The 25,131-nt window shown below is 32.7% G+C and overlaps 1 protein-coding gene across 1 annotated transcript in view; it reads left to right on the forward strand.

Moving 5' to 3' along the window:
* The window catches only part of LOC100378652 (intraflagellar transport protein 74 homolog), a 46,596-nt gene extending 21,465 nt beyond the window's left edge, over positions 1 to 25,131 (forward strand). Inside the window, exons 16-20 of the mRNA XM_006812199.3 lie at positions 67 to 187; positions 908 to 1,071; positions 1,426 to 1,480; positions 21,075 to 21,206; positions 23,428 to 25,131. Coding sequence (XP_006812262.1) covers positions 67 to 187; positions 908 to 1,071; positions 1,426 to 1,480; positions 21,075 to 21,206; positions 23,428 to 23,546 — 591 coding nt within the window. The 3' untranslated portion in view covers positions 23,547 to 25,131. The remainder of the gene's footprint in view (positions 1 to 66; positions 188 to 907; positions 1,072 to 1,425; positions 1,481 to 21,074; positions 21,207 to 23,427) is intronic.

Genomic DNA, 25,131 nt, shown 5'->3' on the forward strand with positions numbered 1-25,131 from the left:
ATGGAAAATTTATTTACTTTCACTAACTGCATATTATTTTTAACTTGACACATTTTTTGATTGCAGAGTCTAGGTCGGACTAAACATATGCCAACTCCACAAGAACTAGCGAGGATGCAAGAGGATTTAAGTTTCAAAGAAAACGAAATGCAGAAATCACAAGCTACTGCTTCAGGTCTAGCAACAGGTATGATCTGATGTTATCATATAGGTTATTGCTCTATAATCAATACCTCTAGAGTATACATAAACACAAACGGCAAACACATGGCGACAAACTTCTAAGGAATACAGGGATTGTTTCTCTACAAAGTTGAGTCAGTACATCAGTTTCCAAACATGTGTATCATTCTTTTCCAAGTAGTTTACGCAATGACCCTTTTCTGAAAACACGCTATATTTACAACAGATACATTTATATATTCCATGAATAATTCTCTTAAGTAGACATTAGTAGACACAAGTAATTAATGCTAGAGTTTTGTATTAATCTGAGCTGTATTTGAGGATTGATGCTACTCTATTGGTAATCATGAATGTCTGCTTAGGTCTCACAAAAAAAATTGTTGTCAAACTGTTTTCCAAAAATGGGGAGATGAGGCAATTGTTTTCTCGCTTAAATATTTTATGGCACACAAATTTTGCAGGTTTCATCACTCTGTAGACAGAGGGCGTTGTGCAGTTACCTCAGTCTATAACCCAGTGAATTTGAAGCCTAGTGAATATGCCTACTAGATCAAATCAACTAAAATTAAACCCAGTGAAAATTTCTCTTTTACAGTATTGTTGGATTATATATTTATCACTTGCATTTACCAATAAGAAGGAATGTTGCAGGGGAAATTTATAGACAAATATCAGTTTGTTTTGGTGCCTGCTGTAATCTCTTGTATGATTTTTCTTACAGAGAGTACACGATTACATATGGATCTACAGAAAGTAGAACAACTGGAAACCAAAATAAATGCTGAATTAGAAACGCTACGAGACAAAATCAAACAGATGAACGAGGAACTTAAGACATACAGTGATCTCGACTCTCTCAAAAAACAAGCTGATGACAAGAAAAAGGTAAGAACTATTTGAATAATGAGTAGTACATAATTCTCTGATGCCAAACGCATTAAATAGTATTAAAAATGTGGTATTATATTAGCTCAGGCAAGACAACAATAATATACTGTATTTTAACTGTATTACCACAAATAGTATTTAGTCTAACAACTTAATGATAACCTGTTAAATGTCACAAGTCAATATTGACCTGGAACTCCATAATAACCAGGTAGATAACAACTTAATGATGACCTGGTAAATGTTCCAACAATTCAATAATGGCACATTTACAAATAATAAAGACAGGCTTGTGTACATGTATAAACTACTCCAAATAAAAACAAAATTGTTTTCCCATGATTTTTCCAGAAATTACACGAGGATAAAATGAATTTGATGAAAAGAAGAGACACATTCAAGAAATGTAAGTTGATTTTGAGTTTGTGCAATTCTGCCTTCATTTCATTGGTCAAAAAATATGAGAAACATCTATTTTCTGTATGGACTGAATGAACATTGGCAGTAGTGTAGTTGTCTCTTAAAATATTATTCTAAAATATATTTGCAGTCCCCTCTTTTGACTCCCAGAAAGGGTGTATTTAAGTCTACTGTATTTGTAGTAGTTAAATCTGCCTTGTGATATCATCACTGCGATTTTTACCTCATTTTTTCATCAGAAATGATATCCCTGTTTACCTGCCAGGTGTTGGGTAGGTAGGGAAGGGTATGGTAAAATAAAACATACATACATATATTTTCTTATTGGGGGAGATGAATATCAAACTACGATGTCTGTAGTAAAATTAATCTGCCTTATGTTGTCAACACTAGGATTATCACACATGATATGATCCTTAAATTCTTACCTTCCTTTCAGATATCTTAAAGAAGGATATGTTATATTTATATTGCAATAGCTACACAAGTAGCCTCCCATGTGGTACATGCTGTTTTTAATTACACAGACTATAGCATTGTCATTCTTATACTTTGGGATTCACAATAAGGTTTAGAATGAATTATTGTTAAAGTTTAGAAACATAAATTACTAAGTTGGATTCCATCCGCCAGTGCATCTATGCCTCTAGACTCATGTCTCAGACATTTCAAACTTTTTATGTGTGATTGATTTTTTTTATGACTCGTGTTTTCTGACCATGACGAAAACTGTGTTTTGGATAATTGCCCATTGCCTCATTACCGTTTGGTGAAACGCATTATGTTCTCATGAAGTTCTGCAATGAAGATTATTGTAGTTAATGTGTAATTAATATCCCAGGATTCAGGGTCTGCTGATCAAAGTTGCCTACTAATGTGTCTGAGTGAATTTTTGATTGATATTGATTAAACAATAAAAAGTGGTCAATATCTTTCCACTCGATAAATATAAATGACTTACTACGATTTATTCTGTCCATTCCAAAAAGAAGTAAACTTTCACAAAATAATCAATATTGTTACCATGACATGTAGCCAATATAAAATTAAGTCCATTTGGTCCTAAATAAACAAATGAATTATTGAAAAATGCATATGCACATGCAAAATGTATTTTCTTTCATTTTTATGACATTTCAATGACCTTTCTTGTGGTGTTTTCACACTGACTATAAAGTACCCCCTCAGTGGCTGAGGTGTGAATTCATTTCTTTTTTATGGTTCGAAGTTGTGTCACTTTCAAACTTTCTTCTAGTGTTTTACTCTGTGTGTACTTTTCACAATTTTTGTCTGTGTGTATACACTGCCAAACATGTAAATGTGTGTGATTTTGTGGTAATTTGTTTTAGAACATTTTTAGGTGTGGAGTTACCTAGATTTAGCAGTACAGTGTATACACTGTTTCGAAAAACCTTTGCGAGTGGTGAAGTGTCAAAATGATGTAAGGGGGAGGGGGTTGTAGCAATGTCATAGTCAGCTCTGTTTGGGTGTGTAGTCTTTTCTCATTGTAGAATATAGTATATATCTCTCAAAAATCTTTATTATTCACATAACAAAGGAATATTGGAGCTGTAAACGCATTACACCTATTTATGTCACAGAAGCACTTTTGTTGCTAGAGGATGCGACTTGTGGAGAAAAATATTCAGATATTGTTATAAAATTGTACTTGAACATTCAACAGTAATGCAAACCTGACAGTGACAAGATGTTAGTAGTATTTTTTGGGTAAAAAGTGTTTGATGAACATTTTTAACATTACCAGTACATGTATACTAATAATTCAGTTACAATCTTTGTTGATAAAGACTGGTATTTTGTATTCTGTTCATTTAATCTTAGTTTTAAGCAATAGTTTGATGGTACATTTATCAACTGTAAGTGCCTGTTCTTACTTTTTACTTCACACAGTTAACAGCTGTGTGCCTCATTCCGACTATGAATCACTACATCATACATGTAGACTTGCATATAAAGTACGTTCTGTTCTTAAAATGATTGTAACCCATCAAAATGTGGCAAAGTCAATTGCTGAATAGTCAGTATATTATACTTGTATGTACATGTAGTGTTTCCTGTGTTTCAGGGCTTGAATTTGACGAATGTGCCTGGGTACACTTTGAAAAAAAAAAAATACCAAATTTGGGTGTGTCTATGGTGACAATTCTCATGACCATAATTGAATAAACAAATAAATTTAATTGTTGGCTTACATGCTCTTCTATCAGAGATGTGATTCTAATAGACCAAATACAGTATTCCTTATATCATACCTATATCATAAAGGCGATTTTATCAAATTTAACCTCTCCACTCTAAAAGATAATCTGATCACTATTTTGAGCACAATTTTCAATCAAAAAATGGCCACCAATATAGAAATAAAATTGACTTTAACCTCCAATTTTTATTCCCTTTTTTTTCTTGGAACTTTTAGTCATCAAAATAGCAATGTCAAAATATCAGTGGTTTAAAATTTACACATGTATTCTTGGGTAACTGTGTCCATAAACTCTGTGAGCACCATTATTTTTAACACTGCAATTTTAGTTCAACAATTTGCTCATTTTTGGTATTATTCTAGAATTTCTTTGTTAATTTTGGACTAAACAGCCATAATTTTATTTTTATAAATGCCTTGATAAAGAAAAGGGAAAATAATATTTGGTAGTCCATCAGTTACTTGAAGCCATGCAGACCATTGTGAATAATCAAAACTTGTTTTTTTTTTACTTTACCTATCCTTCCCTTTAGAATATACCGGGTATTGTGCAATGCATTTATTGCATAGAAATCAAAAAAAATACAACATTAATGGAATGACCATAGCTAATTTGCATTGAAATTAATAATTTTATTTTTCCCCCAAATAATGGGTAGGTATAATTACAGAAAACACAGTATTTATTTTATTAGGCCAATAGTACTTTTTTCTAAAGGAACATATATATATAGAATTGTTTCTATTAAACACATTGTGATTACTGTTCAGTTAAATTCAGTTACTTCTGTAAGATGTAGAATGATAAACTAAAAGTTTGGGGAAAAAAACTTGATATATTATCCTTCTGTACACCCATGCTGTGAAGGTAATATTAGGTTGCATATAATTGTGGTCTACGATCATTAAACCTTGTCCATAAAATATTTCCTAGCAGATTCTTCATCTAAATATTGACGTACTTAAAGCACCAATGTGGATTAGAGACTTGTTCAAAGATTCATTTCTGTTGATCTACCAGTCATTTGGGAACATAATAACAACAATTTGACCTTCATTACACTGTTTAAAGAACAAGTTCAATGCCGTTGTGTGTACAGAAGCATGTCAAAATAAATAGAGGCCTTCAATATATGATATTCTAAATATTGTTACAAGGATTGTATGATGGTTTAATGCATAGGGTGGATTGGGTGGGATTTATGTTTGTTAACATCATATAGTGTGTGAGCTGATTCTGAAATAATGATGTTTTCTCAGCGCCATGCAAGTAAATGACGGTGTATATACATGTGTATGTCAGTAAAACATACCAAAATATTCCAGTTATCTTACACTGTCTATGACCCGAATGGTTGCTCATACAGATTACAGTCAATCATTTGTACGTACCACAGGAGAGAAATTCCCATTGCACATAATAATGGTGAAATATAATTTCATTGAAAAGTTGGTCAATTCTCAATTTGTGAAGGTGAATTTGTAATATTGATGATATCAAGAATAATTTGTTTTATAACATACATGTAAAATATTTTTACTGTTAAAACTGGTGCAAAAAAGAAAGATAATAATAGCCCATAACAAAAATATGTTATGCTGCTATTTACATGTATTTAAATTTAAATTCAATTTGTGTTTCATTTTGTTCTACAATGAACATTTTTTTTTCATGTTTTTCTTAAATTCTGACATTTTTAACTGACATGCAGGAACAAATCGAATGCAGGAACAAAGCAAAATTAATCCTTTTCTAAAAAAATGTGCCTGCTAACAATTTGTTTTCAATTTCTTTATACTACGAACTTTGAAAGTCGGAATAAAATTTTGATTTGAATCTCCTAACCCCCGTGAACACTATAAATATTTATAATCACCCATTGGCTAACTGCATTTATATAAAAATATTGAGTCAATTATGCAGGTTTAGCATGTGATTGGTGACAAAAATTGATGTGGATGTTCAAAAGTTCAAAGGACAAAGAGTTAATGTGTTCACTTCATTGCACAATTATTTCCTTGTTCTAAAATACTTATAGCGGGCGGCATCAAGTTTGATGTGGGTCACATACGACATATACAAGGCTTTTGTAAAAAACACAAAATTTGAACTTGCATTGCACGACTGCATGACTATGCCACTTCAATTAAAGAATAAATTCTTGAAAAATTTCAAAGGTTTGAAATTGTTATCATCAAAATAGAAATTACTATGAGAAAATAATTGTGATTCTGTAACTACATTCAAAACTGGGAATGTAAATACTTGTTCTTATTTTGGTTGACCAATGTTTTCATAGTTGTTAATAGTGTTCGTCATGATTATGAAATATTACTGATTGTGAGGTATTACTGATTACAAGATATTAATGATTGCGAGATATTACGCATTGAGAGATATTACTAATTACGAGATATTACTGATTGCGAGATATTACTGATTACGAGATATTACTGATTGCGAGATATTACTGATAACGAGATATTACTAATTATGAGATATTACTAATTATGAGATATTACTGATTGCGAAATACTACTGACTAGAAAGATTACTTATTACGAGATATTACTGATTATGAGATATTACTGATTACGAGATATTACTGATTACGAGATATTACTGATTGCGAGATATTACTTATTGCGAGATTACTGATTGCGAGATATTACTGATTACGAGATATTACTAATTATGAGATATTACTGATTGCGAAATATTACTGATTATGAGATATTACTGATTATGAGATATTACTGATTGCGACATATTACTGATTACGAGATATTACTGATTACGAGATATTACTGATTGCGAGATATTACTGATTGCGAGATATTACTGATTGCGAGATATTACTGATTGCGAGATATTACTGATTGCGAGATACTACTGCTTGCGAGAGATTACTGATTACGAGATATTATTACTGATTGCGAGATATTATGACAGAACCCTACACCCTCCCCGTGGCTTTCGTTGCGTATGGAAGTTATTTTCATGAGTGATGCGGTGTATCCTGCGGCCGTACTTTCACGAGCGAAGCTTCTGGATCCATATGTCTGACATGTTTATGTTCCAACTATATTACTATAAACAAAACTATATATCTTAAGTTTGATAACTAACAGGGACTATGTCATGCATGGCTTGTATTTTTGTTACTTTATTATGTGAATCATAATAAATAATTAATAACATGACATAAATTTTGGTCTAAAAAAAAATGATATTTTTTTTTTACTTACTTATTGGCTATTGTTTTACTATAATGTCAATTTTTGCCAGGAAAGAGTAGTATCGTTTTACCATTTTGTTCAACATAGTGCAAATCGGATGTTGTCACCAGCAGCCACGCTTCTGGCATTCTTCATTGTCAGTCTCAAAATTAGCCACAATGAAAAAAAAAATCTTCACCTTGCAAATAATCATGGATACAAAATGTGTATATGAAAATGTAATCAACTTAACTTGTTCAACTCTTTTCTTTTATAACCAATTTGAGTATTTGGAATCCTCTCCTTAATATTTGCAATACATGAAATATCAGCAAAATTTTAATTACATGCTATCGTATTTCGTATTTCCTTCTATATTAAATAAGTTCAATAGAGTGGAGAATAGAATGAATTATTTAAAAATTGCAAACTTTAATATCAATACTTTCTCTATATGTCATGGTTGGTTAGATATATGCTATAACTGATGCTAAATGATTTGACTGTGAATTGATATGCATCGCATATGTGAAACTTAAGTCATAGGACTGGAGTATAATTGTCTGAGGACTGTACCTATACTTCACTAATCCCCCTAAGGCTGTACTCAGATGTCTCCTAATTTCTATGCTGTATTTCTTCTATTTAAAAGCACACAAGTTTGAAGAGTACATGGTAGAGATAAACCGAGGTAAAATTCAGCAGATCTATCAAATCAAATAGAAGAAGTACTGCGATAATAAATCACAATATATGCCTAATGATCTGGTAGTTGAATCATTGTTGAGACCGATGCAATTCATTTTAAGTAGTTATAAGCATATTGCCAAAATATCGATATGTCAAAATAAACCATCATTGCAGAGTCATTTGTGTTTCTTTCATCTTGACCACTTAAATCGGGTGTATTAAGCAATTTGATCAGATTAATAGGTTAATTGGTTCCATCAATTTGCGTTTTCTTCACATTCCGTACCAAATGTCACATGACTTCAGGAAGGACGCAGGTGAAGACAAACGAGCCGTAGGTGATTGCATTATACATCCCCCGTCTCGGGTGCATTTGCAAAACTGTAATCACAATAAAAAGAATTCTGAATGTCGTATAACAACGGTAATGATTCGTACGGTTTCTGCAGAGATAAAGTGAAGAGATAAAACAAAAAGTAATAAGATATCAGCAAATGTCATCCGTGAAAGATGCTAGGTGTGTGATGTTATCTATCGGGGTTAGATTCACATTGGATAATGTCAGCTCTTTTTCCTAGCAGTGAAAAAAACACAGAGACCTCTGTCTCAAAGGTGCAAATTGGATGGCTTCAAACATTTCTATTCGCAGCCACTATGTGTCTCACCTCGAGATGCATGCTGCCCCCATGTGTCAAACATAGACAATTATTAATTTGATTTTTACGGTTGATAGCTTTTAATTATCAAGTATGAACTATATTATAAGTGTCATTGTACTCTTGTTTTCAATATTAATTACTCAATGTTTCCCTTAAATACTGATCCTGCACTTGCTGCAATAATAAATTTCAGTTTGCTGGATGAGCCAGTCGGTTAGAATTAGTTACCATGCACTCTGTCATCATATAACAGTGTGGTTTGGTTTTTGAATTCAGCGATATTTGGAAACATGTCATGGGTTATATAACGCATCTGCTGATGCCGTTTTTCTCATTCATTTTGGATATTCATGGAGGATTTCACCAGGCAATGTGTTGAGCTGTATTTTTAGAACCAAAATTATGTTTAGGCAAAACATCTTTTCTTTTTCCTTTTATTAATTAACAAAAATTAGCAGACCTAGGGCAAAAAAAAGTATTTGATTTCATAAAAACAAAAATATATTTCACCAAACTGGTGCCCAAAGTGCAGTCACTAGTTACATTAGATAGGTGTTTTTTGTATAAATTATAAGGGTCACAATACATGTAAATTGCATTTTATTTGCTCAAAGGTAGTCACTAACATAATTTTGACTGTATAGCAACAATTCATTATTCTGTATTACTGAAATTGTCGCTATTATCAGCTAACATACTAAACACTAATATGTTGAAGCATTATTTCATAAAAATTAAATAGTATTCAGCAGAATTTCCAAATATTTCCGAATTAAGCATAATAGGACCTTGATGCACGTCTTTTTTTTTTTTTGATCGGGTTTGGCGGCCATTTTGTTTTAAAGAATTCAGTTCTTGATCAGTATCTGAGACATGCCTGGATTGATCAAGTTCAAACTTCACACACACAAGGTACATCATGTCATAAATATGTATGTGCATTTGTTTCATGATCTCATTAACGATAGCCAAATGGCGGCCGCTTTAAGGCCGAAAATGCATTGAAATCGCACATTTTCACCATTCCGGACCCGGATCTCAGTTATGCATGGACGGATTTTGTTCAAATTTGGTACATACATTAAACATAATAGGACCTTGATGCACGTCATTTTTTTTTTTCGGATCAAGTTCGAAATGGCTGACTGGCGGCCATTTTGTTTTAAAGAATTCAGTTCTGGATCCGTATCTGAGACATGTCTGGATTGATCAAGTTCAAACTTCACACACACATGGTACATCATGTCACAAATAGATATGTGCATTAGTTTCATGATCCGCTTAACAATAGCTGAATGATGGCCATTTTAAGGCCGAAAATGCATCAAAATCACGTATTTTCACAATTACGGAACCGGATCTCAGTCATGCATGGATGGATTTTGTTCAAATTTAGTACAATGTGTTGTACATATGCATGTGCATTTCGGTCATGATCTGCTTTGAATGTATATGTCACTCAAATATGAACGGAACGGGGACGTGTCATTGACAATGACTTGTTACAATGTACTACTATAATCATTAGTAAATAGCTCAAAAATCGCCATTTTCATGGATGTTTGACAGATCTACCTTTATCTGGATTTTGTGAGCATAAAATTAAGCCATTTGATAAAAGTCAATAAAAAATCTTCCTATAAGTTTTAATCATAGCCAACTGCCCTAAGCTCTCCAGCTGCTTGTTTATACCACATTAAATTCTCATAATGTCATGTGATAGAAATATAATTGTATAGTCTGTCTAGTCTCAAATATAGAATAAGGTCTTGGTAGCAAAGTGCACGGTAAGTACATTTTGTATTTTCAATTAGCGCATTAAAAAGATGGTATAGAGAACCAGGGCATTCACTGTTCACTACCACCAACTTGGTTTTAAGTAAACAACTTAACATTACCACCTATGGATACAGTAAAAAGAAAATACCAACCACCTAAAATGGCATTGAAATTTGCACTTAGGTAGACTCTGAATTCAAAGCACAAAAAGCTACTTCTTAAAAGGGGACACATGTATGAGAGTGTGGCATAAATAGGTGGAATATGCTTTGTATGGTTGACTACCTTTGCCTTGAACAGTACTGAGTAAAGTATTGCATTAGTAAAACCAGGCTTTGTATGTCTATTCAGAAAATGACAATTCCAGGTGGAGTACATCTACGTGATACACTGCGCATCAGAAACTCATAAGAAATAAATTGTAATGAAATTTAATACATACAGAAATAAATTGGAGTGTATATGTGTAATCTTTATATGATTTGTGAGAGTGAGAGTTTTTCTCCCAGTCTACTTTAATATGTGTTTGTGAAAATCTAGACAATGTTCGTTTTACCCATATGTCTCAGTGTTCAAAAGGAATACTACTCGTGGGAGATGTCGAGTGTTCCGTTGCAATCCTGTTTCTTGCCTTTGCTTAGAATATGTCTGGTATGGTTGTTTATCATCTGTATATATCATGTTGATTTTAAATTTGTGTTTGAGGTTTATTTGATAATCGGCACAAATTACAGTTATATGCTTACAGTCATTGTTTTATATGTCATTCCATTAATCATCTCAATATGTGAATGGAAATACCAGTAGATGTAATTACATGTGTGATTTATTTTTATGCATTTATCGTATTTGCTCTATTACACTGGGGATGATAACCATGGCTAACTTGTAAATATGCAGAATGCTCAGCCTCTACAAATTCTTGATAATTTGATAAGGAAAAAGTTCTATCATATAAATGACAAAAAGCACATAAAAGCGGGGTTTTTCTAAACTTATTTTCATTAAAACAATGACTTTCAATGACAATTGCCATACTCAGAATTGAATTGAAAATTGACCAAAATACAACTGGTTGAGATTTATGTTCAAAAAACTAGGTTGGATACCAAAGTACTTTCTTTTAGACATTCAAGTAGCCAATCAGGGGAAATAATTTAGCTAAATTTAATTTTAATTTTAAAGCATACAAGTTTATGTACAATGGTTATTGGTTATATTGTCTGTAGATCAGAATCAACAATAATTTTATCCATGATGTTAACCACTGTCATTTAATTATATCATAAAACACATATATTTGGCATGCTTTCACAATATATAGTGTATTCACTGTCACCGCCATATTGTTCCGAACACCAAAACAGCAACATTGCCAGCCAAGTGTGCTTGCAGATCGTTGAAGCGATTAGAACAAGTTGGATCAATCCAACCTCAATCCAACAGGGAGACTAATAGTGGGGACTTTTTGAATGTAAATAGGATATCACGATGCGATTGCTTTTTAATTTATTTTATTCAATCTTATACATATCTATATAATAAATGGCAAAGTTATGTATTTACACAGTATGAAATGGCTGGACGACGCACCCTCGTGAAAGTTGTTTGAACTAATCAGTTCTAATGATGTAACGATTTCGAACATGCATAATAAACCAGTCAGCTACTAAGTTGGCAATGTTGATGTTTTGGTGTTTGGACCAATATGGCGGTGACAGTGAATGAATTATATATGTTAGTCATTATAAAACTGATATTTCTGTGTTGTTTGGCCACCAAAGTGACCTGTTCAGCTTACTTCAATCTTTCCTTACACCTACAAACCTGTTTGTACAGAGATTTTTTTCGGTGAATTTATTTGACAATATATGGTGTTTGACAGAACTATGTTGTTCATAGTTCTAATGAAACATGGAATGCAGATAGTGGCACTTTTTACCACTAACTACACTGTTACCCTTCAACTCCTATTAAAAATCACTGCATTGTGTTTGATATGGGACCCATAACAGCATATATACAGCGTGTGTTTATACATACATTAGTTGTTTACATGAAGTTTTAACAAACGACTTGATTCACAATGATGCTGATTAACTGTTTGTGTGAAATGGATTTCACAGACAATTGAGACATTTGCATTTTTTGAATTGTTCTCATAAACACTGTTTAAGGTCCAAACTCTGAATTAGGTTTGTAATCAGGATGTGTTTTAAATGGGATTTTTATGGTACAAGTGAATCAACACATTAAATATTCTGACCACTCATTAGCAGACATCATGTACATGTAGTAATATGATTACAAAACACATAAACATCCAATTAAGAAAGACATTTACTTCCTGGGGCAATTCACAATCTGAAGTATAAATTCCAAACAAGATTTGACAACACAAGGCACAATCCTACCATAAAAAATATGGTGTTTATAAAATTGATGGTACATGTAAATAGTCTTGTCAGGGTTACCTCACCACTGTGACCTCAAAGTATGTTGCTTGATCATTTTGCTGTCTTCCCTAAGCTTTTCACTTTGTCCCATACTTTAGGGATAGATTAAACTTCATACAATTTACATTATGGACTCGCACATGTACTTGTAATCTCATAATGTGACAGTGTATCAATGTGAATGCTACAATGATACGACTGTGAAGTGAAAGCTGCATGTGTGTGTATGACTATTAATGGTCACTCATCATGGCAATCTCTGGGGTTGTCCTACAATAATACTCTCCCAAAATTGTTTATTTTTACTCCTTGCTTTTTTTGACCTAAGCCGACTGATTGTACAAGGATGTGACAAAATTATTCAACAACTTCTACGACTTTGCCACTTGTTGCTTATTGTTTAGTTAGATACATGTACTATTCAGAAAGTCTAAAATACAAGGCATAAATGAAATGTAAAGCAAATGCCTGATGAGCAAGCACAGCTGAGCAGTTTATTGATATCCTAACAGTAGAACTGGTGTAACAGTACAAGGTTAAAGCCCAGGTCAAAAATGATTACTTCAAGCATGAGTTGAGCGTGATTGAAGATTGCAGCACGCAGCGCACAACTGTTGGCGCTGCTCAAAATGAGTATTTGGAGCTAAATTATGGTTCAACGTCTAAAGAATTTGTCTCCATGCACTTTCAAAAATACACAATTTCTCTATGTTATTCCTATACGCTAAGGCAATTTTATGAAATTTTGCCTTGAAATTACGTGCCCTCTCAATTCCGAAGCTCATGCTCTGATAACTGGAGTAATGAAATACTGTTATTTATGGAAACGAGTGTTGAATTGGCCAATTTAGCTTCATTGATGCCCTTTTTCCCCTAAAAATGTTTTCTGATAATTGCCTTCTTTTATTTTCATTCTTTGTCTGTTCAATCAAGCGATACATACTTCCTGAGATTATTACTCTCACATTTTCAGTGTCTTGAATTCAGCGAGTCTGTTCAATTCTGTGACAATTGCCTCACTTTAAAATGTACAGTAGAATACTTTCTGCTTGGAATTTATTTTTTGCTGAAGGGATGCATTCATGAAAATAGATTCAAGCGAATATACTTTTTTTCCTATATTTCACATTCAACTCATCAAAAATCAGTGAAAATAAATTCCATACAAAACACCCAAAATGTTGTTTCAGCTAATTCCAGCTAAAATTAAGTATTTTACAGTATACATATTTGCTGTTCTACATGTACCATACTACATGTGCCTTGCTTTGCTTGCAAATGCAGTTGTTTATCTGTCAACTCGAAAACTATTTGGTTCTGTTTTGTGATTTTATTTAAAAAAACAGCTCCTTGTTTTTGTTTTCACCAAATTTGAATAATATTCAAATTTAGTATGACAGGAACAAAATAATGGTTTGCTTATTCATGCCAATTTGTATTAGGTTTCAATAAAACTTAATTGACGTACGTCCTCCTGCATTTTTGTGTCCTGAAATTTCATTTGCTAAATACATACAGGGATCGTTTTAATTCTTGCATATTAATTAGAAATGTTAGTACAGTAACGATTCCGGTTGTGAAAATCAGCTCCTTAATTCAATAAGCAGAAATTTCATTTGTATGTCTGTATTTTTACGAGTTTGATTCAAACAGGTTGTTTTCAAAAATGCAGGTCATCAATCCATATCACTGAACTTGACAGGACTAGTTGAATTTCCACTGTACATACATAATACTTTACGATACACATGCATTTAAATTGCTGTTGTGGTTTGATACTATCAGAGCTTCATCATATTCTGGTCCACATCCCCAGTCCACTTGACCACCAAGTCAGTTGCACATATCATCTGCAATGAAAACATACACTGACTGTGTCGTGTCATGACTTCTTATATTTTATGTTCCACTGCTATATCTCATGATCTAGTATGCATGATAGCACATGACAATTGGATAACTTGATTACGTATTCCCCATTGACACACTATTTCACAGACATGCATTCACCAATTTAACAAAGGTGGTTACAGTAGAATCAGTAATGGCTGATAGAGGATGTGTCTGTTTCCAATTACCTACACCTACACATCTTATTTCAAATATTACGTTGATCATTTGATTTGAAGTTACAAGTAAAGTTACAAATGTATTGAAACTTAGAACATGCCTATTGTTTTTATAGATGAATGTTTGAGAATAATTTCTTCTAAAATGGGAATACTAATTAGTTAATTTGCATATCAATTTATGCTCATAGGCACAGGCATTCATCTTCCCACTACTCCATTCATAGGCCTGGCTGCATAATCATTGAAGTTACAGCACTCTTACTTGTCAGGATTATTTGTAACCATTTTCATATCTTTTTTGCTATTTGTAAATGTTTTATATTTCCTAGTCTGCACCAATGTACACATCATCAGATGGCTGTTACAATATTTATCTCAGTTTCCAAATCCAAATTTATGGTGTTTTTTTTTACAATGACACAACTTACTTTTATGTGATATTTTATTGTGAGAAACCTGTCTGTTTTTTAGAACTTCACACAATGTTATACCTATTAGAACATAACAGGGGCTATGTCATTGATTCTGACTGCAGCTTCATCAAAATGATCATAAAAACGTGATCGAGGTTAATGGCCTTACACTGAATTATCCTATAGTTTTATTGAAAGTTTACATTTATATCAGAAAGATGCCCAATATTTTATAGACTAAAAGGTATTCACGATAACATGACTAATTACTTCAAACAACAGCTGTGCCTTCTCCAACCAAACTATAAATTGTTACTACTTTCAACATGTATAGAATTATATACACCATAAATATGCTCTTTGTCACCTCCTTTGTCTGTTATTTGCAGCAAGTATGTAGTTTTTACGCTATTCACACAACTGTGAAGTATTCTATAAATCCAATTTCACATTATCGTATTATCTGTATTAGACTTGATCTCCAAAAAATACACATCAATTAGTGTATTAGATCCTCCATCATTGAAATATGACTATTATTTATGTGCTAGTAATATACAGCAAATATGATATTGGGCCATTCCAGTTTATATCTGCACCCCCCTGTTGATGAGTTTGTGTGTTTACTTCATACAGGGTATAATTTCCATGGGTGTATAAGTCTTACAAAATTTTATTTCCAAATCACCATTCACTATACAGTAATGGAAATCCAAAACTATAGGTCCTACTTATGGTGTTGATGAGTTTCTTTGTGCCACCATACAGAGTAGGATTTCCAAATATAACTCTCATCATATGCTAATTTACCAAGTTCAAAATTTTATATCTGATAATGGAAATCCAATCTAGTCCTGATTCATGGTGTTGATGAGCTCATTCGTCCCACCATCATTATCTATTTCATACAGTCAGAATTCCAAGTTTTTTTTAGTCATAGAGTGTTGGAAATCCAACCTCATCAACCAGTATGTGGTGAGATAAGCTAGGCCATATTTTATTTAGTAGCCATAACTGCCTGGATTTCCAGAATTTGTTTTTCCATACACGTCTGGATTTCCAGATTCTGTTTCTCCATATACAGTTGGAAATCCGGGGTATTTTCCCCATCATACAGTGCTGGAAATCCAATCTCATCAACAGGGGGGTGCAGATATAAACTGGAATGGCCCATTGCATGTTGTGTTTTGGTGTTCATCAACTAATTTATCAGAGTTTGTTTTGCGGCATATGTGAAGCAATGAATGCCATCTGTGATGGTATGTACTACTTGGAATTAATTTTCGCTGAAGGAATGATTCAGTGAAAATAAAATCCAGCGAATATACATTTTATTCTATATTTTACATTCAACTCATCAAAAATCAGTGAAAATAAATTCCATACAAAACACCCAAAAGGTCTTTTTAGCGAAATTAATTCCAGCTAAAATAAATTATTTTACAGTAGTGTACATGGTAACTAATCGTTAAGGCAGACCTTGCATATTTATTTAAGACTTCCTTGCTGTCTCAGTTTGGAATGAAATATGGCAGGTTTCACAACACTAATAGAATTTGTATCAAGGCTTAGTGACACAGTAGGACATGTAATCGGCTTTTTTTGAAAAACAATTTTTTGGAAGGGATGGATGGCATGTTTGTTTATTTATTGTGTTTATGATAGCAGAATAAGCCAACGAGCTGATTTTGAAATGGTGGACTGATACATTTAAAGGGAACATATGATATTGCTTTGATGATGCTGTTTACTATAGGGTTTTAAAAATTAGACAAAATCACTTTTTTAAGTTTGGTTACTTAATGCATTGATTTTTTGTGTAATGTCACTCTGTGATCCTAGTTTTACATTGTTATCTGTGTTGAGTTTAAATGTATGTGTAGTATGAAGCTGGCATAGAATGTGCAAGGAATTGAATATGTTTAGTGAAAGTGACCTGATCTGATCAAGGTAGCAAGGATTTTGTACATTTTCACAAATGTTGAGTGTACTGGTACTATTTTCACATCACTATTGTTTCATGATAATTCAAAGCAAGAGTGCAAAGGTTTTCTCCTGGATTTTATAATTATCCCATCTTTATTCAGCCTCTCCATCAGTAGATGCCGGTTTACTATCTTCTGTTCATATTTTTTCTGCCTCTTAGGGGTGTGAAAACATTGGTCTGTTTGCAAATGAGCAAAGAAATTAGTTTTGCTGAGAATTTAATGTGCTTGATCATAACTGCTGTGATGTTTGATAGTTAATTTGTGTTTGTCTGATGTGATGCCCATTAAAACTTCTTCTGTGGTCTATTCAGGTGTGAACATTACCGTAATAATGACAGTTGTAGCAGTTTGTAAGTGCACCTTGTGGGCTGCTTAGCATATATTATTAATTGATTGTGATTTACATGTACCGGGTACTCTAAATGGTTGCATTGATGTTCAGTTGCGTGGAAAAACCATAATTGGTGGTTACTAAATTACCTAGCTCCGGTGTCCTTTTCAATCATCTATACCAGTGGTTGTCTATAGAAGATGGAACTGAGACCTGAATCTGTCAAGCAACACGCACATATATGACATACAGGTCTCCCATGAAAATTTAAGCCTCAAAACATAAGTTCAGTTAAATTGCTTTAAATTCAATTTTAATTTTAATTCAATTCAACTCAAATAAATTACAATTGCAATTTAATGCAATTTAAATTACCATTATAATCAAACTTGCTTAAAATGCAATCTTATATCTTGTTAGAAATAATTTCAATGAAAATCAACTTAAACTTGAGTTAAATTCTTGGCATTAGCAATAGAGTAAAGGGATATAGATAGGTACGCTGTATATCATACCTATATATAAAACTCAATACCGAGACATATATTTCTTTGAATCGACTTTAACATTAATTTTCTGGTGATGTGGTTCTGGTTCTAGTTCTGTCTTTTATTGACAACCGTAAACAGAAAATAAATAGCTCATTAACTAAAACTTGTAATTGGAATTGACAGAGTATGAAATAGTATGAATGCCTACATACCTAACCCCACAGGATGAAAGTTTTATCATTCTATGTGTGCAATCTGAGCATCAGTCAATCTGATTAGAAAAGTCTAGTCATCTTTAGTAGGAATAGCAGTGCCTATTTTCTGAAAACATGGCCTAATTATCTGTATGTAGATCTAATACTTTGATGTGGTCTACATGTCTTGTTCACCTGTACATACTAACAGCTGCTCTCAGTGTGCCATGCCAGTATATTTAACTATTTAGTTAAATAATACATACATGGGTATACTGTATGTAAAAATATTATCCAATCTTTCCAGTATGCTTCCAAAGGAGGGATTAAATATTACAGCAGCCATCGAATGATGTGTACATTGGTGCAGACTGAGAAATATGCCATTATAAACATTTACGTAAAGCAAAATGGTTACAAATAATAGTGTAGTTGTATATAGGGATCTTGATAGGGCCAGTGATTGGGGTAGTGGGAAAATGAATGCTGGTTCCCATGAACATAAAATTGATATGCAAATTTGTTAATTAATATTCACATTTTTGTTTTCCCTCAAAACTGTAATATCCCCCTCAATTTGTCACATGACGAATCAAAATTGTCATTTGCACTCTTTTCCGAGGGGGATGCTCATGTAAGATTTTCTGAATTGAGGACCCTGGGTGCTAATGCGGTCCAGTACGGTATATGGTTTTTTTTCTTAATAAAAATTGCATGTTATTCATCATAACACTGTAAGTCTAGTGAGCTATCTGTGTTTACAGAAGACAGCAGCTAGAAATTTCAGGAAATTATATCAGGATTCATCTATATATAAGTACTGTCTAGTCTAGGAAATTTGATTATTTATGATTAATTATTGCTTTCATGCCTTCTTTTATTATAATTTTGTTTTTACGGGTAATTCTCCATAAATTATGATGTCATTATTTCATGTTCTGGTCAAAATAGTGCTTTTCGTAACCTTTTTTTTTTGTAAATTGATTTGTTTATTGGGGTTGAGTACTGTTTTTCTTAGGAAATGAGGTAAATCTTGCACTCAAGATCCAAAATCCATTTATCATCATTTTATGCTGGTATAGTCCCCATTGTGAAAAAGATCGTCACAGATAAAATGTCTTCCCTATTGTCAATGAAGTGCCTGTGATTGTTCATAGGTGCAAGGTGTTATTAAGATTGTTGTATTTCCAAGGACAATCATATGTTATGCATATTAAACAATACTGGACAATACAAGCACTTTATTTAATTAGCCCCAAAATGTGTCTTTATGCCTGCATGACTGCTGCTTTACAGTAATCATGGTCATGATTTCAACCCATTTCCAGTGAATTTGAGTGACAGGATTATGAATTATTTAATACCAAAGTAGATTGTGTTCACTGGCTTTGGAAATTACAATTGTTTATGCATGGACTGCTTTACTTTATTGGTTTTATTGTACAGTGATTACTACCATGTCGATGTTTCCTCCACAAGACTAATGTCTCGGCTATCTAAAGAAGGTTAAGAATGATTCTACTAACTAAACTAAAACTCAGTGAATATTTTTATGTAAAGTCTTGCAGTTACAGTTTCACCATTATGTATACATCTGCACCTGTGTTTCCCACATGCCAGGACCGATTATTGTTGAACTTCACACACACAACATTTCACGCATTCGCACATGCTGTCATTTGACAATGTAATTCAGGATGGACCAATGGCAGTCATTTTAATGATAAAATGCGTCAAAAGTGTTTTGCCATTCCAAATTCAAATGTTAGTCTTCACACATATATTACACATATCAATTGACATGTATTGCTTCAAGTTCTGATTCAAATGGCTGACTCAGTTTACTATTGGGGTCCTTGTTGTTTCAATGACTTATTTGTATAATAGATCCAAAAATTCACTGCTGACAAGTACACAACTGATTTTTTTTCAAATTGGCAGAAAAAACTGAAGATATAGTTGGTCCCAACAAAAGTGTTTTTAATATTAAAAACAAAAACAAAATATGAAAAAAAAAATGTTTTTTCCAATTAGGTGGTCATTTTGACCAATTGCTTTCTACATAACTGTATTAACATACATCCAGTAAACAATAGTGGTTATGTAACCTTTTAATCAATGAACTGCCTCTTACATATATGATGACAATTCCAGTTCCTGCAATGGCTAGTATTGGAGATTCTATTCTGAAGATCTGTTTTTATGTTCTTGCCAGGTGTCTTGGATATAAATTAGACTCTGTGGCAGTCAATATTAGACAATATTCATCTATTCCTAGATGTTATGATTGTGTTCAATAAGATTTCTAGTAAATCTGATATTGATTTGTTTCTGCACAGAATCATTTTAATAGTACTCTTTAATTTTATATATATTTATTGTTATACATTTTTTGTTCTCTTTGTAGTGTTTGTAGGCCATAATATTTAGTGGATATGCCCGTTGATATGTGTATTGAATAAAACAAAAATACAGAAATAAAAATCACCACAGTAACGATGTATGACAAATCAGTATAAACCATGTTATTGCTAGAATTGCTATCAGGGAGAAATTCAGACTCTATATCACTTTTTAACTGCTCAAGTAGAGAAGCTTGAGTGTTCGGAATCAGAGTATTTAAGGAAACCTAGAATTATGAAGTTATCATTTTTTGTGTTGCATTGTTTTTTTCAAAAATCTCCTGGATTGTCTGGATTATGAGAATATTGACATTTTGAAAAATCAGATCATGAAGAAGATAAGATCAATTTATCATTATATAAAACAGGCGTGAACAACTCCATGGCTTCACTCTTGAGTATATTCTGTCTGTAGAATGTGTTTGTTTGTGTAAACTGTTCATGATATTTGCTCACCTAATTTTTTGTCCAAAGTCGTGTCAACTATTATTCATGTTTTGGCAGGTAACACAGCGTGCCTGTAAAATCTAGTGTTGGGGAATACTCCATTTTTCATTCACTGACAGTTTACACGGTTTTTCTTTGTAGTGTTAGATAGTTGGGAGCCATCTGTCTTTCACCGAGACAATCTAATTGCAAATCATTGCATATTTTTTCTTTTTCAGTCATGCAAGAATTATCATCTCAGTACGAAGCATTGAAAGCACAGTTGAATGATAATGAAACTCACTTACAGCTTGGTAATTTAGAGCGCAAATGGCAACACCATGAACAGAACAACTTTGTGATGAAAGAATGTATCCTTTTTTTTTTTTTTTCATACAACATCATTTCCCCCCTATTACATATTTCTGCACTGTTAATACCATCACTAACCAGTTTGCAATGTGAATGAAGTCAACTACTGTCAAAAGGGATGTTACCATGGTTTCTTTTCATGTTGTCATGAGGATATGTTGTTGTTATTCTGTGATAAATGGCAGTTTTACTCTGCAGTTTATATATCTGTTTAGTAGCTGATGGGCTTATGTATTATGTGTGCTTTCTGTTAGAGACATGCTTTTGATAGACCAATCATTGCACAAGTATCCCGGTACTGTTCTTGCAACATACAAGTATGTTTGCCTCTCTTGTAATAGGTAAAGCATGTTGTGTACATGTACATGTTTGTTCTTTATTGTTGCTTCAACACAAAACAAAATAGGTCAAAAGTAAGCCACAAACGTGGGTCTCAGATATATGGATCCCAGGCATTCAAAAAGTTATATCAGGTGTTTAGTCAGCACATTCAGCTTCACATGTTGCACTCAATGTATATTAGTCTGATTGGCAATCACTTATATTTCAGTTCATATTTGTTTTTGACTCCCATGTGCGAAGCACAAAATGGGAGTCTTTGCAGTTAGTGTGTCTGTGTGTGTGTATGTGTGTGTGTGTGTGTATGTGTGTATGTGTGTCCGACTGTTCCATCTCAAGAACCATACATCGGTTTTTGATGAAACTTGGCGCATAGATACTCTGGGCCAATGCGCAGATTTGATTAGGTTTTGGTAAAAATCCATGCTCGTTAATTACCTAATTTGCATGATAATTAGCTAATTGTTAGCTATTCTATGACTGTTCAACTGATATCTAAAGAACCACTCATTGGATTTTGATGAAACTTGGTACATAGATGCTCTGAACATATGCGCAGATTTGATTAGTTTTTTGGAAAAAATCCGTGCATATTGATTACCTAATTTGCATGATAATTAGCTATTTTTTAGTGATTCCATGACTGTTCCACTGATATCTAAACAACCACTCATTGGATTTTGATGAAACTTGGTACAGAGATGCTCTGAACTAATGCTAGGTTTTGATTAGTTTTTGGTAATAATCTGTGGATACTAATTACCTAATTTGCATAATGATTAGTCAATTTTCGGTTCTTCCACTGATATCTCAAGTACTAATCATCACATTTCAATGAAACTTGGTACATAGATGTCATATGACACTGCACAGACCTGATAGTTTTTATGGTAGTATCAGTACATATAATTACCTAATTTGCATAATTAATTAATTTTCAGCTTTTGATATAAGTAGTGAGCATTACATTTCAATGAAACTTGGTACTTACATATTCAAGGACTATGCAGAGATTGATTGTTTCGGATAAATATTTGTGCATATTAATCACCTAATTTGCATAATTAGTTAATTTTCAGCTTTTCTACGGGTATCTCAAGTACTAATCATCGCATTTCAATGAAACTTGGTACATAGATCCTTTAGGACTATGCACAGACCTGATTAGTTTCAGGGTAAATAATTGTGCATATTAATTACCTAATTTGCATAATTAATTTTCAGCTTTTCTACTGATATCTAAAGTACTAATCATCACATTTCAATGAATCTAGAATTATGCAGAGACCCAATTAGTTTTTGGTAAATATTTGCATATTAATCACCTAATTTGCATAATTAACCAACTTCCAACTTTCACACTGATATCTCAGGTACTAATCATCACATATCAATAAATGTTTATACATGGATGCTGTAGGACAATAGACAGACCTGGATAATTGTGGGTTAAAATCTGTACATATTAATTACCCAATTTGCATAATTAACCAATTTTAAGCTTTCACACTGATATCTAAAGTACTAATTTCCATTTTAATGAAACTTAGTACAAATATGCTCTAGGACAATGTACAAACCTAATTAGTTTGGGGTAAAACTCTGTTCATATTATTTCCCTAATTAGCATAATAATTCATAATTTTTTGGTTCTAATCACATTTCAATTAAACTTGGTACATAGAGTTTTTGTTACATTGCGCAGACCTCATTAGTTTTACAATCAAATCTGTTCATGTTAATTTTCTGATTTGCATAATTAGTTTTCAGCTAAGTAATTTCAAATTATATTTAATGTGTCTCCAATACTCTCAGCACATGGGAGTTCTTTCTAAGCTTTCTTTGATTTTTTTTTTTAAACCCTTAACCTGTACTATACAGTTATTGCTGCTAAAAGTATGGAAAGTGACTATCGGCCAACAGTGAAGAATGTCAAGGGTATGCTGGCAGAGTATAATAAAATTATACAGGATAGTGTCGGCCGTGGTCTTGGACATTAACTCCAATTTTATCAAAGTTTATTTGCTTTTCCTCATTAGGTATCAGTATCTTTTATTCCTTTCGAAAGTTATGTCCAATTCACATATGACAGTGATTTAACTGAAATTGAATTCTTTGGGAATGTGTCTTACAGGTCTGTTACACTGAGGAATAATACGAAAAAAAAAATGTGTTTTAATGCCAGTGTTTAGTTTGTGATGGCCATTACAGTTTACTAAATACTGAAATTTGCTGGTAATTCCAAAATCTGTATTGTAATGTAGGTTAACTTGTATTTATTACAGTGTTATCTTATGTAAGAAAAACAAGACAGGGAATTGTTGACAAAGATCAAATCAAATGTTCCATTAGTGTAACCACCACTATGATTTGAAACAGTATTGAATTGTTCTCTTATGTCAACACTCTCTGCAATGTAAATATTTAAGTAATCCCCACTGCATTCAATCCAACATTGTAAACTCACAGACTGGTATTTTATCCCTATTTAAATATAATGGAAAATACATGTGTGGAAGGTACAGTACATGTGTGCTTTCACTTGTACATATATGAATATGCATAAATACTGCTGTATAAATTTGAATAAATCATACTCTACTTTGTTTATCAAAATGCAATTAAACACAAATTTTATGTTAAAAATAGTCAGTTATCCTCTTTATCTGTCACTATTCAACTTTATTGACAAACCTTTCAAAAACTCAGCAGTTGAAATTTATGCTTAGTGATTCTTTGCATATTGCTGTAAGTGACAAACCATTAATTCTGTCTTGGAAGTAGTTTGTCTGCCAGACTGCTGAAACCATCTAATTTTGAATTATTTCACAATATAAGGTAGTACTGTTTTATACTGTTAATATTAAATGTTTCAAGTGATATTTTAGTTCTTTACTCCAAGGTTTGTTGCAACTGGATATGATATTCAACAATTCTATTACTTTGAATTAAATTGAGATTGAGTATATGTTACTGTCATAAATCTCAAAAACAATTTAATTGTTAGTTGGTTTTTGTTTGAGTGTTGATTATTTGAATAGTATTTAGAATAATTTGTTGAAAACTTTGATGTAAAGATTGACTTATAAGAACTATATATGACGTCAAGTTCATATTAACAATTTGAAGCGCAATGTCAAATATATATATTTTGTACTTAAAAGTTTACAGAAGTTTATATTAGGTAGCCTATGCAAGTAGATGAATTGTTTCTTCTGTCATATAAAACTTGTACATGCCGCAACAGAAGTTCCAACTTTTATGTTCTTCAAAAGCTTTTTAAGCTTGCATCCAGCTGTAAATCGGCAGGTTATTCATGCGTTGTATTTATTTGAGTTGTTAGAAGTGAGTGGTATGCTTTTTGAAGAATTGTAAATATTTAATGTGACTCTTTACACTTCTGTGAAGCCTTCATCTGTAATCAATCTATACCGTCCTGTCTGTCAAGATGCAATACAGAATGTACTCTTCAAGTCCAGTACAAAACGCTGAGGATTTCCATATTTGTGTCAATAACTGTACTGTTCTTGTGCTTCCCCCCCAAAAAAAAATTGGATCTGCTAATAAAGCATGTGAAATAATTAA

This window comes from Saccoglossus kowalevskii, chromosome 9 (assembly GCF_978046115.1).
Source record: "Saccoglossus kowalevskii chromosome 9, keSacKowa6.1, whole genome shotgun sequence".
Taxonomy (NCBI): domain Eukaryota; kingdom Metazoa; phylum Hemichordata; class Enteropneusta; family Harrimaniidae; genus Saccoglossus; species Saccoglossus kowalevskii.